Here is a 16977-nt window from a genome sequence, read left to right on the forward strand (position 1 = left end):
CCCCCCACCACATCACCAAACATAATCCCGCCCCCCACCACCACACATAATCCCGCCCCCCACCACATTACTACACATAATTTCGCCCCCACCACATTGCCACACATAATCCCGCCCTCCACCACATTACCACACATAATCCCACCCCCCACTTCATTACCACACATAATCCCGCACCCCCACCACATTACCACACATAATCCCCCCACCACATTAACACACATAATCCCGCCCCCCCACCACATTACTACAGATAATCCTGCCCCCACCACATTACCACACATAATCCCGCCCCCACCACATTACTACAGATAATCTTGCCCCCCCACCACATTTCCACACATAATCCCGCCCCCCACCACATCACCACACATAATCCCGCCCCCCACCATCTTACCACACATAATCCCGCCCCCCAACCACATTACCACACATAATCCCGCCCCCACCACATTACCACACATAAAACCTCCCCACCCCATCATCACACATAATCCCGCCCCCCCACCCCATCACCACACGTAATTCCGCCCCCACACCACATTACCACACATAATCCAGCCCCCCACCACATTACCACACATAATCCCGCCCCCCACCACATCACCACACATAATCCAGGCTCCCACCACATCACCACACATAATCCCGCTCCCCCACCACATCACCACACATAATCCCACCCCCACCCCATTACCACACATAATCCCGCCCCCCCACCACATTACCACATATAATCCCCCCCACCACATTAACACACATAATCCCACCCCCCACCACATTACTACAGATAATCTTGCCCCCCCCACATTACTACAGATAATCTTGCCCCCCACCACATTACCACACATAATCCAGCCCCTCACCACATTACCACACATAATACCGCCCCCCACCAAATCAACACACATAATCCCGCCCCCACCACATTACTACATATAATCCCGCCCCCCACCACATTACCACACATAAAGACCGCCCCCCACCCCATCACCACACCTAATCCCGACTCCAACCCCATCACCACACATAATCCCGCCCCCCACCCCATTACCACACATAATCCCGCCCCCTCACCGCATTACCACACATAATCCCGCAACCCAACCATATTACCACACATAATCCTGCCCCCCACCACATTACTACAGATAATCCCGCCCCCCACCACATTACCACACATAATCCTGCCACCCACCACATCACCACACATAATACCGCCCCCCACCCCATCACCACACATAATCCAGTCCCCCCACCACAGTACCACACATAATCCCGCCCCCCACCACATCAACACACATAATCCCGCCCCCACCACATTACTACACATAATCCAGCCCCCCACCACATTACCACACATAAAGACCGCCCCCCCACCCCATCATCACACGTAATCCCGCCCCCCACCCCATCACCACATGTAATCCCGCCCCCCCACTACATTACCACATGTAATCCCGCCCCCCACCACATTACTACAGATAATGCCGCCCCCACACCACATTACCACACATAATCCCGCCCCCCACCACATTACCACACATAATCCTGCCCCCCACTACATCACCACACATAATCCAGGCCCCCCACCACATCACCACACATAATTCCGCCCTCCCACCACATCACCACACATAATCCCACCCCTCCACCCCATTACCACACATAATCCCACCCCCCCACCCCATTACCACACATAATCCCCCCCACCACATTAACACACATAATCCCGCCCCCCCACCACATTACTACAGATAATCCCGCCCCCACCACATTACCACACATAATCCTACCCCCACCACATTACTACAGATAATCTTGCCCCCACACCACATTACCACACATAAAGACCACCCCCACCCCATCACCACACATAATCCCGCCCCTCACCACATTACCACACATAATCCCGCAACCCAACCACATTACCACACATAATCCTGCCCCCCACCACATTACTACAGATAATCCAACCCCCACCACATTACCACACATAATCCCGCCCCCACCACATCACCACACATAATGCTGCCCCCCCACCACATCACCACACATAATCCCACCCCCCACTTCATTACCACACATAATCCCGCACCCCCACCACATTACCACACATAATCCCCCCACCACATTAACACACATAATCCCACCCCCCCACCACATTACTACAGATAATCCTGCCCCCACCACATTACCACACATAAACCCCCCACCACATTAACACACATAATCCCGCCCCTCCACCACATTACTAGAGATAATCCTGCCCCCACCACATTACCACACATAATCCCGCCCCCACCACATTACTACAGATAATCTTGCCCCCCCACCACATTTCCACACATAATCCTGCCCCCCACCACATCACCACACATAATTCAGGCCCCCACCACATTACCACACATAATTCCGTCCCCCACCACATCACCACACATAATTCTGGCCCCCCACCACATTACCACACATAATCCCACCCCCCACCACATCACCACACATAATCCCGCCTGCCTACCACATCGCCACACATAATAATCGCCACACATAATCCCACCCCATCACCACACATAATCCCGCCCCCCAACACATCACCACACATAATCCCACCCCATCACCACACATAATCCCGCCCCCCACCCCATCACCACACATAATCCTGCCCCCCCACCCCATCACCACACAGAATCCCGCCCCCCACCACATCACCACACATAATCCCGCCCCCCACCACCACACATAATCCCGCCCCCCACCACATTACTACACATAATTTTGCCCCCACCACATTGCCACACATAATCCCGTCCTCCACCACATTACCACACATAATCCCACCCCCCACTTCATTATCACACATAATCCCGCACCCCCACCACATTACCACACATAATCCCCCCACCACATTAACACACATAATCCCGCCCCCCCACCACATTACTACAGATAATCCTGCCCCCACCACATTACCACACATAATCCCGCCCCCACCACATTACTACAGATAATCTTGCCCCCCCACCACATTTCCACACATAATCCCGCCCCCCACCACATCACCACACATAATCCCGCCCCCCACCACCTTACCACACATAATCCCGCCCCCCAACCACATTACCACACATAATCCCGCCCCCACCACATTACCACACATAAAACCTCCCCACCCCATCATCACACACAATCCCGCCCCCCCACCCCATCACCACACGTAATCCCGCCCCCCCACCACATTACTACAGATAATTCCGCCCCCACACCACATTACACACCATAATCCAGCCCCCCACCACATTACCACACATAATCCCACCCCCCACCACATCACCACACATAATCCAGGCTCCCACCACATCACCACACATAATCCCGCTCCCCCACCACATCACCACACATAATCCCACCCCCCACCCCATTACCACACATAATCCCGCCCCCCCACCACATTACCACATATAATCCCCCCCACCACATTAACACACATAATCCCACCCCCCACCACATTACTACAGATAATCTTGCCCCCCCCACATTACTACAGATAATCTTGCCCCCCACCACATTACCACACATAATCCAGGCCCTCACCACATTACCACACATAATACCGCCCCCCACCAAATCAACACACATAATCCCGCCCCCACCACATTACTACATATAATCCCGCCCCCCACCACATTACCACACATAAAGACCGCCCCCCACCCAATCACCACACCTAATCCCGACTCCAACCCCATCACCACACATAATCCCGCCCCCCACCCCATTACCACACATAATCCCGCCCCCTCACCGCATTACCACACATAATCCCGCAACCCAACCACATTACCACACATAATCCTGCCCACCACTACATTACCACATATAATCCTGCCCCCCACTACATCACCACACATAATCCAGGCCCCCCACCACATCATCACACATAATTCCACCCCCCCACCACATCACCACACATAATCCCACCCCTCCACCCCATTACCACACATAATCCCACCCCCCCACCCCATTACCACACAATCCCACCCCCACACCCCATTACCACACATAATCCCCCCCACCCCATTACCACACATAATCCCCCCCACCCCATTACCACACATAATCCCCCCCACCACATTAACACACATAATCCCGCCCCCCCACCACATTACTACAGATAATCCCGCCCCCACCACATTACCACACATAATCCTACCCCCACCACATTACTACAGATAATCTTGCCCCCACACCACATTACCACACATAAAGACCACCCCAACCCCATCACCACACACAATCCCGCCCCCCACCCCATCACCACACGTAATCCCGCCCCCCACCCCATTATCACACATAATCCCGCCCTCACCACATTACCACACATAATCCCGCAACCCAACCACATTACCACACATAATCCTGCCCCCCACCACATTACTACAGATAATCCCACCCCCCACCACATTACCACACATAATCCCGCCCCCACCACATCACCACACATAATCCTGCCCCCCCCACCACATCACCACACATAATCCCACCCCCCACTTCATTACCACACATAATCCCGCACCCCCACCACATTACCACACATAATCCCCCCACCACATTAACACACATAATCCCGCCCCCCCACCACATTACTACAGATAATCCTGCCCCCACCACATTACTACAGATAATCCTGCCCCCACCACATTACCACACATAATCCCGCCCCCACCACATTACTACAGATAATCTTGCCCCCCCACCACATTTCCACACATAATCCCGCCCCCCACCACATCACCACACATAATTCAGGCCCCCACCACATTACCACACATAATTCCGTCCCCCACCACATCACCACACATAATTCTGGCCCCCCACCACATTACCACACATAATCCCACCCCCTACCACATCACCACACATAATCCCGCCTGCCTACCACATCGCCACACATAATAATCGCCACACATAATCCCACCCCATCACCACACATAATCCCGCCCCCACCCCATCACCACACATAATCCCGCCCCCCAACACATCACCACACATAATCCCACCCCATCACCACACATAATCCCGCCCCCCACCCCATCACCACACATAATCCTGCCCCCCCACCCCATCACCACACAGAATCCCGCCCCCCACCACATCACCACACATAATCCCGCCCCCCACCACCACACATAATCCCGCCCCCCACCACATTACTACACATAATTTCGCCCCCACCACATTGCCACACATAATCCTGCCCTCCACCACATTACCACACATAATCCCACCCCCCACTTCATTACCACACACAATCCCGCACCCCCACCACATTACCACACATAATCCCCCCACCACATTAACACACATAATCCCGCCCCCCCACCACATTACTACAGATAATCCTGCCCCCACCACATTACCACACATAATCCCGCCCCCACCACATTACTACAGATAATCTTGCCCCCCCACCACATTTCCACACATAATCCCGCCCCCCACCACATCACCACACATAATCCCGCCCCCCACCATCTTACCACACATAATCCCGCCCCCCAACCACATTACCACACATAATCCCGCCCCCACCACATTACCACACATAAAACCTCCCCACCCCATCATCACACATAATCCCGCCCCCCCACCCCATCACCACACGTAATTCCGCCCCCACACCACATTACCACACATAATCCAGCCCCCCACCACATTACCACACATAATCCCGCCCCCCACCACATCACCACACATAATCCAGGCTCCCACCACATCACCACACATAATCCCGCTCCCCCACCACATCACCACACATAATCCCACCCCCACCCCATTACCACACATAATCGCGCCCCCCCACCACATTACCACATATAATCCCCCCCACCACATTAACACACATAATCCCACCCCCCACCACATTACTATTGATAATCTTGCCCCCCCCCACATTACTACAGATAATCTTGCCCCCCACCACATTACCACACATAATCCAGCCCCTCACCACATTACCACACATAATACCGCCCCCCACCAAATCAACACACATAATCCCGCCCCCACCACATTACTACATATAATCCCGCCCCCCACCACATTACCACACATAAAGACCGCCCCCCACCCCATCACCACACCTAATCCCGACTCCAACCCCATCACCACACATAATCCCGCCCCCCACCCCATTACCACACATAATCCCGCCCCCCACCCCATTACCACACATAATCCCGCCCCCTCACCGCATTACCACACATAATCCTGCAACCCAACCACATTACCATACATAATCCTGCCCCCCACCACATTACTACAGATAATCCCGCCCCCCACCACATTACCACACATAATCCTGCCACCCACCACATCACCACACATAATACCGCCCCCCACCCCATCACCACACATAATCCAGTCCCCCCACCACAGTACCACACATAATCCCACCCCCCACCACATCAACACACATAATCCCGCCCCCACCACATTACTACACATAATCCAGCCCCCCACCACATTACCACACATAAAGACCGCCCCCCCACCCCATCATCACACGTAATCCCGCCCCCCACCCCATCACCACATGTAATCCCGCCCCCCCACTACATTACCACATGTAATCCCGCCCCCCACCACATTACTACAGATAATGCCGCCCCCACACCACATTACCACACATAATTCCACCCCTCCACCCCATTACCACACATAATCCCACCCCCCCACCCCATTACCACACATAATCCCCCCCACCACATTAACACACATAATCCCGCCCCCCCACCACATTACTACAGATAATCCCGCCCCCACCACATTACCACACATAATCCTACCCCCACCACATTACTACAGATAATCTTGCCCCCACACCACATTACCACACATAAAGACCACCCCCACCCCATCACCACACATAATCCCACCCCCCACTTCATTACCACACATAATCCCGCACCCCCACCACATTACCACACATAATCCCCCCACCACATTAACACACATAATCCCGCCCCCCCCACCACATTACTACAGATAATCCTGCCCCCACCACATTACCACACATAATCCCGCCCCCACCACATTACTACAGATAATCTTGCCCCCCCACCACATTTCCACACATAATCCCGCCCCCCACCACATCACCACACATAATTCAGGCCCCCACCACATTACCACACATAATTCCGTCCCCCACCACATCACCACACATAATTCTGGCCCCCCACCACATTACCACACATAATCCCACCCCCCACCACATCACCACACATAATCCCGCCTGCCTACCACATCGCCACACATAATAATCGCCACACATAATCCCACCCCATCACCACACATAATCCCGCCCCCCACCCCATCACCACACATAATCCCGCCCCCCCAACACATCACCACACATAATCCCACCCCATCACCACACATAATCCCGCCCCCCACCCCATCACCACACATAATCCTGCCCCCCCACCCCATCACCACACAGAATCCCGCCCCCCACCACATCACCACACATAATCCCGCCCCCCACCACCACACATAATCCCGCCCCCCACCACATTACTACACATAATTTCGCCCCCACCACATTGCCACACATAATCCCGCCCTCCACCACATTACCACACATAATCCTGCCCCCCCACCCCATCACCACACATATTCTCTCCCCCCAACCCATCACCACACATAATCCCGCCCCCCACTGTTGTGAATTGGATTTTTTGGCTCCCTCTTGTGGTCACTAGAGACATGACACTTTGAGTTTCTTTCCTCAGCTTGGTACTCACCTGGCTCGTTAGTCCAGGGGTGTTGCTATTTAAGCTTCCTGGATTTTCAGTCTGGTGCCTGGCATCGTTGTAATCAGTTCCTTTCTGTTTGCTCCTGTCTGCTGGTCCTGGTTCTTTCAAATTCAGCTAAGTCCTGCTTCCTTATTTTTTGGTTATTTGCATTGCTCTTATTTTTGTCCAGCTTGTACTAAATGTGATTCCTGATTTTGCTGGAAGCTCTAGGAGGCTGATATTCTCCCCCCGGGCCGTTAGACGGTTCGGGGGTTCTTGAATATTCAGCGTGGAAATTTTGATAGGGTTTTTGCTGACCGTATAAGTCATCTTCCTTTATTCTGCTATTAGTCAGTGGGCCTCTCTTTGCTAAAAACCTAGTTAATTCTTACGTTTGTCTTTTCTTCTTACCTCACCGTTATTATTTGTTGGGGGCTTGTATCCAACTTTTGGGGTCTTTTCTCTGGAGGCAAGAAAGGTCTATCTTTTCCCTTCTAGGGTTAGTTAGTTCTCCGGCTGGCACGAGACGTCTAGAACCAACGTAGGTACGTTCCCCGGCTGCTGCTATTTGTGGTGCTAGGATCAGGTATACGGTCAGCCTAGTTACCACTGCCCTATGAGCTGGTTTTTGTGTTTGCAGACTTGCTAATAACTTCTGAGACCCTCTGCCATTGGGGTCATAACACCCCACCACATCACCACACATAATCCCGCCCCCCACCACCACACATAATCCTGCCCCCCACCACATTACTACACATAATTTCGCCCCCACCACATTGCCACACATAATCCCGCCCTCCACCACATTACCACACATAATCCCGCCCCCCCACCACATCACCACACATAATCCTGCCCCCCCACCCCATCACCACACATATTCTCTCCCCCCAACCCATCACCACACATAATCCCGCCCCCCCACCACATTACCACATGTAATCCCGCCCCCACCCCATCACCACACATAATCCCACGCCCCCAACACATCACCACACATAATCCCGCCCCCAACACATCACCACACATAATCCCCCCCACCCCATCACCACACATAATCCCGCCCCCCACCCCATCACCACACATAATCCCGCCTCCCACCCCATCACCACACATAATCCCGCCCCCACCTCATCACTACACATAATCCCACCCCCCACCACCACACATAATCCTGCCCCCCACCACATTACTACACATAATTTTGCCCCCACCACATTACCACACATAATCCCACCCCCCACCACATCACCACACATAATCCCGCCCCCACCACCACACATAATCCCGCCCCCCACCACATTACTACACATAATTTCGCCCCCACCACATTGCCACACATAATCCCGCCCTCCACCACATTACCACACATAATCCCGCCCCCCCACCCCATCACCACACATAATCCCGCCCCCCCACCCCATCACCACACATAATCCCGCCCCCCACCACATTACCACATGTAATCCCGCCCCCACCCCATCACCACACATAATCCCACGCCCCCAACACATCACCACACATAATCCCGCCCGCAACACATCACCACAAATAATCCCCCCCACCCCATCACCACACATAATCCCGCACCCCACCCCATCACCACACATAATCCCGCCTCCCACCCCATCACCACACATAATCCCGCCTCCCACCCCATCACCACACATAATCCCGCCACCCACCACATCACCACACATAATCCCACCCCCCACCACCACACATAATCCTGCCCCCCACCACATTACTACACATAATTTTGCCCCACATTACCACACATAATCCCGCCCCCCCACCACTTCACCACTCATAAACCCGCCCCCCCACCACATCACCACACATAATCCCGCCCCCATCACATCACCACACATAATCCCGCCCCCCATCCCATTACCACACATTATCCCGCCCCCCCACCACATCACCACACATAATCCCGCCCCAACACATCACCACACTATTGTTATTAACTTCATTTTAAGTTAATTTACCACCTGCATAAGCGCTATTTAATGTTGTCATTATTTACTTTAGTTTAATCACCAGCAGCGTTAATTAGATAGCAATGAGTGTGCCGAGCGTTAGCTGGCTGGAAAAATCTAGTTGTACAAATAATTGTATGTCTTCCTGTAGAAAGTACATAATATTTCTAAATGAACTGTTTGTTTTCTTTCAAAAGGAAACACAATGGTTCAAACAAAGGAGGCAAAGATCACATCGCCAACCAAAGATGATCTACTGGAGCAAATTAAAGTGTGTTGGTACCTTGCTAAATCCATCCTGTGCTATCTCACCCCATTCCTGTTTTCATTATCTTAACCTTTTTATTGTGTGTTTTTATTTTTCTGTATGCAGTGCTCTTCCATAAAAACTCACATTTCATAATTGTCTTTTTACCGTTGGTGTAACTAGAGTCTGATGGGTCACGGTGCAAAATTTGGACAAGGGCTCACCCCCCACCCCCCCTTCCGCATGTTGGTCAAATGTATGGTCCCTTGTAGCACTCTATATCCTATAAGGACACACTTGTTGCCTCCTCCCCAGAATCCTGGGCCCATTCTGGTATATATGTCCCACTTATTGGTTTATATCTCCCCCATCCTGGTATACAGTTAGGTCCATATATATTTGGACAGAGGCAACATTTTTCTAATTTTGGTTATAGACATTACCACAATGAATTTTATACAAAACAATTCAGATGCAGTTGAAGTTCAGACTTTCAGCTTTCATTTGAGGGTATCCATATTAAAATTGGATGAAGGGTTTAAGAGTTTCAGCTCCTTAACATGTGCGACCCTGTTTTTAAAGGGACCAAAAGTAATTGGACAATTGACTCCAAGGCTATTTCATGGACAGGTGTGGGCAATCCCTTCGTTATATCATTCTCAATTAAGCAGATACAAGGCCTGGAGATGATTTGAGGTGTGGTGCTTGCATTTGGAAGGTTTTGCTGTGAAGTAAACATGCGGTCAAAGGAGCTCTCCATGCAGGTGAAACAAGCCATCCTTAAGCTGCGAAAACAGAAAAAATCCATCCGAGAAATTGCTACAATATTAGGAGTGGCAAAATCTACAGTTTGGTACATCCTGAGAAAGAAAGAAAGCACTGGTGAACTCATCAATGCAAAAAGACCTGGGCGTTCACGGAAGACAACAGTGGTGGAGGATAGAAGAATAATCTCCATGGTGAAGAGAAACCCCTTCACAACAGCCAACCAAGTGACCAACACTCTCCAGGAGGTAGGCGTATCAATATCCAAATCTACCATAAAGAGAAGACTGCATGAAAGTAAATACAGAGGGTTCACTGCACGGTGCAAGCCACTCATAAGCATCAAGAATAAAAAGGCTAGACTGGACTTTGCTATAAAACATCTAAAAAAGCCAGAACAGTTCAGGAAGAACATTCTTTGGACAGATGAAACCAAGATCAACCTCTACCAGAATGATGGAAAGAGAAATGTATGGCGAAGGCGTGGTACAGCTCATGATCCAAAGCATACCACATCATCTGTAAAACACGGCGGAGGCAGTGTGATGGCTTGGGCATGCATGGCTGCCAGTGGCACTGGGTCACTAGTGTTTATTGATGATGTGACACAGGACAGAAGCAGCCGAATGAATTCTGAGGTATTCAGAGCCATACTGTGTGCTCAGATCCAGCCAAATGCAGCCAAACTGATTGGTCGTCGTTTCATACTACAGATGGACAATGACCCAAAACATAAAGCCAAAGCAACCCAGGAGTTAATTAAATCAAAGAAGTGGAATATTCTTGAATGGCCAAGTCAGTCACCTGATCTCAACCCAATTGAGCATGCATTTCACTTGTTAAAGACTAAACTTCAGACAGAAAGGCCCACAAACAAACAGCAACTGAAAACCACCTCAGTGAAGGCCTGGCAGAGCATCAAAAAGGAGGAAACACAGCGTCTGGTGATGTCCATGAGTTCAAGACTTCAGGCAGTCATTGCCAGCCAAGGGTTTTCAACCAAGTACTAAAAATGAACATTTTATTTAAAATTATTGAATCTGTCCAATTACTTTTGGTCCTTTTAAAAACAGGGTGGCACATGTTAAGGAGCTGAAACTCTTAAACCCTTCATCCGATTTTAATGTGGATACCCTCAAATGAAAGCTGAAAGTCTGAACTTCAACTGCATCTGAATTGTTTTGTTTAAAATTCATTGTGGTAATGTCTATAACCAAAACTAGAAAAATGTTGTCTCTGTCCAAATATATATGGACCTAACTGTATATGTCCCCCATCTTGGTATGTATGTTCAGCATCCAGGTATATATGTCACCTATCTTGGTATATATGTCAACCATCCTGGTACGCATGTCCCCATCCTGGTATATATGTGCATGCTTTCCACCAGTCTTTCACACTGTTTCTGGCGCAAAAATGCAAGCAGTTCTTCTTTGTTTGGTGGCTTGTGACTATCCATCATCCTCTTGATTACATTGCAGAGAATTTCAATGGGGTTCAGGTCTGGAGATTGGGCTGCCCATGACAGGGTTTTGATGTGGTGGTCTCTTAATTTTTGCCAGAGCTGTATGTTCCCCATCCTGGTATACATGTCCCCCATCCTGGTATATATGTCCTCCATCCTGGCCTGGTATATATGTTCACCATCCTGGTATATATGTTCCACGTTCTGGCCCCATGGTAGTAGACGGGTGCCCCATCCTGGTCCCATTCTGGTATATATGTCACCGATCCTGGTATACATGTTCCCCTTCCTGGTCCCATCCTGGGATATATCTCTCCAGTCCAAGCCCCATCCTGGTATATATGTCCCCAATCTGGGTATATGTGTCCCCCATTCTGGTAAAGGTGTCCCCCTTCCTGGGTCCATCCTGGTACATATGTCCCCCATCCTAGGCCCATCCTGATATATATGTTCCACATCCTGGGCCCATGGTGTTGTATTGATCCAATGCTGAGCCCATCTTGGAATATACAGGTGCATTCACAATGCAGATGAGCTGAAGGCTGCTATCAAAGCAACCTGGGCTTCCATAACACCTCAGCAGAGACACAGGCTGATCGCCTCTATGCCACGCCACATTGATGCAGTAATTGATGCAAAAGGAGCCCCGACCAAGTACTGAGTGCATTTACTGAACATACATTTCAGTAGGCCAACATTTTGGATTTTAAAATCATTGTTTCAAGCTGGTGATATAAAGTATTCTAATTTACTGAGATAATGACTTTTCGGTTTTCATAGGCTGTAAGCCAAAATCATCAACATAAACAGAAACAAACACTTGACATACATCACTCTATTTGTAATGACTCTATATAATATATGAGTTTCACTTTTTGTATTGAAGAAGTGAAATAAATTAACTTTTTGATGGTATTCTAATTTTGTGAGATGCACCTGTGTGTCCCCCATCCTGGTATATATGTTTTCCAACATAAGGCTCATCCTGCTATACATATCTCCAATCCGGTGCTCATTCTAGTATGATTGACTCTGATTTTTCTGTAAGCCCTTCAGGCATAAAAACTAAAATAGAAAATCTGTCACAACTCTGTTATCAGGTCTCCTGGGACTATGGGCTCCTTCCCTGTCCTTAACACTAGGGTGTGCCCTAGCTCGCCCTGTTCGCCAGGTTATTTCTGAAGGTGAAGATGCCGGGGCCACGTGCCTTGCTTTAGCTCCTGAATCTGCCCTCAGTCTGTACCCTTCCCCCACCCAGGGAAAAGGAGACTAACAAGCTAATATGAACAGGGGGTAACATAAAATACCAAACATACAAAAATACACTCACATATAACAGAGGTATGCTCCGGGGGAGTGAAGGATGGTGTTAAACCAAAGTAGGACAAGAAAGGGAATTATCACACTCACAAAACCAAGAAACTGTCACAGATAAATCCACCAACCAACTACTCAAATAACCACCAACACCTATCCTCCTCGCCATGCAGTAATAAGGTAATTCTGACAATGAGTGCTAGTCAGGACCCAAATTATATTGGGGAGCGGAGTGGCTAAGAGTGTACAGCTCAGAGCCTTAGCTCCAACAGCTCTCAACACAGCACCACCTGCACTGCCCAAAGAAATTTACACCATTTAATAAAAAGGTGAAGTGCTTCTATTCAGCGCCGGAGTAGAAGAGCTCAGACGCTGCGGTCTTCTGGCTCCTCTGTTTCGTGGTAAGCCAGTGACAAAATCGCTTTACGCAACACAGTTCATAAAACCAAAATATGTTGGGAACACATCAGAAAATCACAGTGCGTATGTCCTACAAGTACAAGGCATGTCTCACATAAGTACTGCACATACCACATAACTAGATCACACACTTCACTTAAGTACAGAGCACACATCAGATACATGTGCACACATTGTACATGACATAAAAGCACTGCACACCCATCAGACATGTCACATTAGCACATTGCATCCATTGTAAAAGGAAAGTGCTCACGTCAGACGTCACACAAGCACAACGCATACATCAGACATGTCACATAAGCACAGTGCACAAATCAGACATGTCGCGCAAGCGCAGAGCACACGTCAGACATGTCACATAAGCACAGTACACAAATCAGACATGTCACGCAAGTGCAGAGCACACGTCAGATATGTCACATAAGCACAGTGCACAAATCAGACATGCACGCAAGTGCAGAGCACACGTCAGACATGTGACATAAGCACAGTACACAAATCAGACATGTCGCGCAAGCGCAGAGCACATGTCAGATATGTCACATAAGCACAGTACAGTAAATCAGACATGTCATGCAAGCGCAGAGCACACGTCAGACATGTCACATAAGCACAGTACACAAATCAGACATGTCACGCAAGTGCAGAGCACATGTCAGACATGTCACATAAGCACAGTGCACAAATCAGACATGTCGTGCAAGCGCAGAGCACACGTCAGACATGTCACATAAGCACAGTACACAAATTAGACATGTCGCGCAAGCGCAGAGCACATGTCAGACATGTCACATAAGCACAGTACACGCATTGTACATGACATACAAGAACAGTGCACTTATCAGATGTCACGCAAACACAGAACATGTATCACACAAGCACAGCACACACATCAGACATCACACACACGCCACATAAGCACAGCACACACATTATACATGACATGTAATCACAGCACACAAATCAGATACATCGCAAAATGACAATGTACACATCAAACACTGAACACAAGCACAGATTCAATCCAAAAGTTACAAAGCTCCACCCACTAGCAGCAGTAAGCCCTGCCCACTTGTCTAGGTAAGCCCCGCCTCCATACATCCCACACCAAAACCTTCTGGTCTCATTCCAATGCCATATACATTATGCTGTACACAGTTCAGGATCCAGTTATAGTTGTGATGGCCCCCTTCCATCTGGACTGAAGCTGCACCGGTTGGGTAGGCTATTAGCTTGCCATTGACCCTGGCAGTTGGAGAGTTGGCTGCCTATTCATGGCTGTCTTCATCCATTTCTATAGGTAATGAATCTACTGGAGATTTACACTCACCGGCCACTTTATTAGGTACACCATGCTAGTAACGGGTTGGACCCCTTTTGCCTTCAGAACTGCCTCAATTCTTCGTGGCATAGATTCAACAAGGTGCTGGAAGCATTCCTCAGAGATTTTGGTCCATATTGACATGATGGCATCACACAGTTGCCGCAGATTTGTCGGCTGCACATCCCAAAGATGCTCCATACAAGGCAGGATGGATCCATGCTTTCATGTTGTTTACGCCAAATTCTGACCCTACCATCCGAATGTCGCAGCAGAAATCGAGACTCATCAGACCAAGCAACGTTTTTCCAATCTTCTACTGTCCAATTTCGATGAGCTTGTACAAATTGTAGCCTCAGTTTCCTGTTCTTAGCTGAAAGGAGTGGTACCCGGTGTGGTCTTCTGCTGCTGTAGCCCATCTGCCTCAAAGTTCGATGCACTGTGCGTTCAGAGATGCTCTTAGGCCTACCTTGGTTGTAACGGGTGGCGATTTGAGTCACTGTTGCCTTTCTATCAGCTCGAACCAGTCTGCCCATTCTCCTCTGACCTCTGGCATCAACAAGGCATTTCCGCCCACAGAACTGCCGCTCACTGGATTTTTTTTCTTTTTCGGACCATTCTCTGTAAACCCTAGAGATGGTTGTGCGTGAAAATCCCAGTAGATCAGCAGTTTCTGAAATACTCAGACCAGCCCTTCTGGCACCAACAACCATGCCACGTTCAAAGGCACTCAAATCACCTTTCTTCCCCATACTGATGCTCGGTTTGAACTGCAGGAGATTGTCTTGACCATGTCTACATGCCTAAATGCACTGAGTTGCCGCCATGTGATTGGCTGATTAGAAATTAAGTGTTAACAAGAAGTTGGACAGGTGTACCTAATAAAGTGGCCAGTGAGTGTATGTCACATCTTTATGGTATATATGTCACTTGCCTCTTTAGAGTCCTCATTGTTTCTTTATTTTTTCCCTTGTCGTTTACTATACACTTTACCACATCAAGAATTCATGTCAGCGATCATTTTGAAACCTTCTGCTTTGTCTTCCTTTTTTTTAATTATCGAGAGCAGAATTTGCAAAATGAGATAACAGAAATTGTGGCCGAAATTGATGATTTCGAGCGCCTGCAGCTAAGGTGAGCAGCATTTACCACTCAGGTTGTGCATAAACGCGTTGCGCTGATGATCAGAGATTAAAGCCAAAGTTTAATCTGTTTTCTCATAGTCGAAAAGAACAGAGGGACAATGAATTGCTCAGTGCAAGCAGGAAATTTAACATGGATCCGGAGAAGGTGAGCTTAGAAGTACAGAAAACATATTAATAATTCTATGGTATGTGAATGGTACATACTTTAAAGTAACATGCTGGATAGGGGCAGTAGGGCGTAGTTACTGGGGGTGCAGAAGCCGCAGGTAGGCTACAAGCAGGGGGAGGTCATTGTAATTTACAAGCAATGCGAAGCTGGTAACACTAAGGAAGGATGTGGTGACCCACCATAAACGTCTGGGCATGGTGATTATTGTATTTATGTATCTAGGTGTCAGACTCTTAAAATGAAAATTAGATTTGAATAAATGTTAACCCATTACTTGCCAAATTAAAATTTTTACAAGTGCGGATTTTTCAGAAAAGGGCGTCCCAATATTCAATTAAAAATGA

At 49.2% G+C, this 16977-nt stretch overlaps 1 protein-coding gene across 5 annotated transcripts in view; it reads left to right on the plus strand.

Annotated features, from left to right (window-relative positions):
• The window catches only part of CYTH4 (cytohesin 4), a 159427-nt gene that overhangs the window by 117761 nt on the left and 24689 nt on the right, over nucleotides 1-16977 (plus strand). For 3 of the 5 annotated variants that reach the window (XM_077277856.1, XM_077277857.1, XM_077277858.1), the window contains exons 2-4: nucleotides 9979-10052; nucleotides 16389-16453; nucleotides 16543-16609. In XM_077277856.1, the coding sequence (XP_077133971.1) occupies nucleotides 9979-10052; nucleotides 16389-16453; nucleotides 16543-16609 (206 nt within the window). Of the gene's footprint in view, nucleotides 1-9978; nucleotides 10053-10732; nucleotides 10847-16385; nucleotides 16454-16542; nucleotides 16610-16977 lie in introns of those variants that run through there. The other 2 variants (XM_077277861.1, XM_077277859.1) reach the window with 2 other exon arrangements.

The sequence above is a fragment of the Ranitomeya variabilis genome, chromosome 8 (assembly GCF_051348905.1).
Source record: "Ranitomeya variabilis isolate aRanVar5 chromosome 8, aRanVar5.hap1, whole genome shotgun sequence".
Lineage (NCBI taxonomy): Eukaryota > Metazoa > Chordata > Amphibia > Anura > Dendrobatidae > Ranitomeya > Ranitomeya variabilis.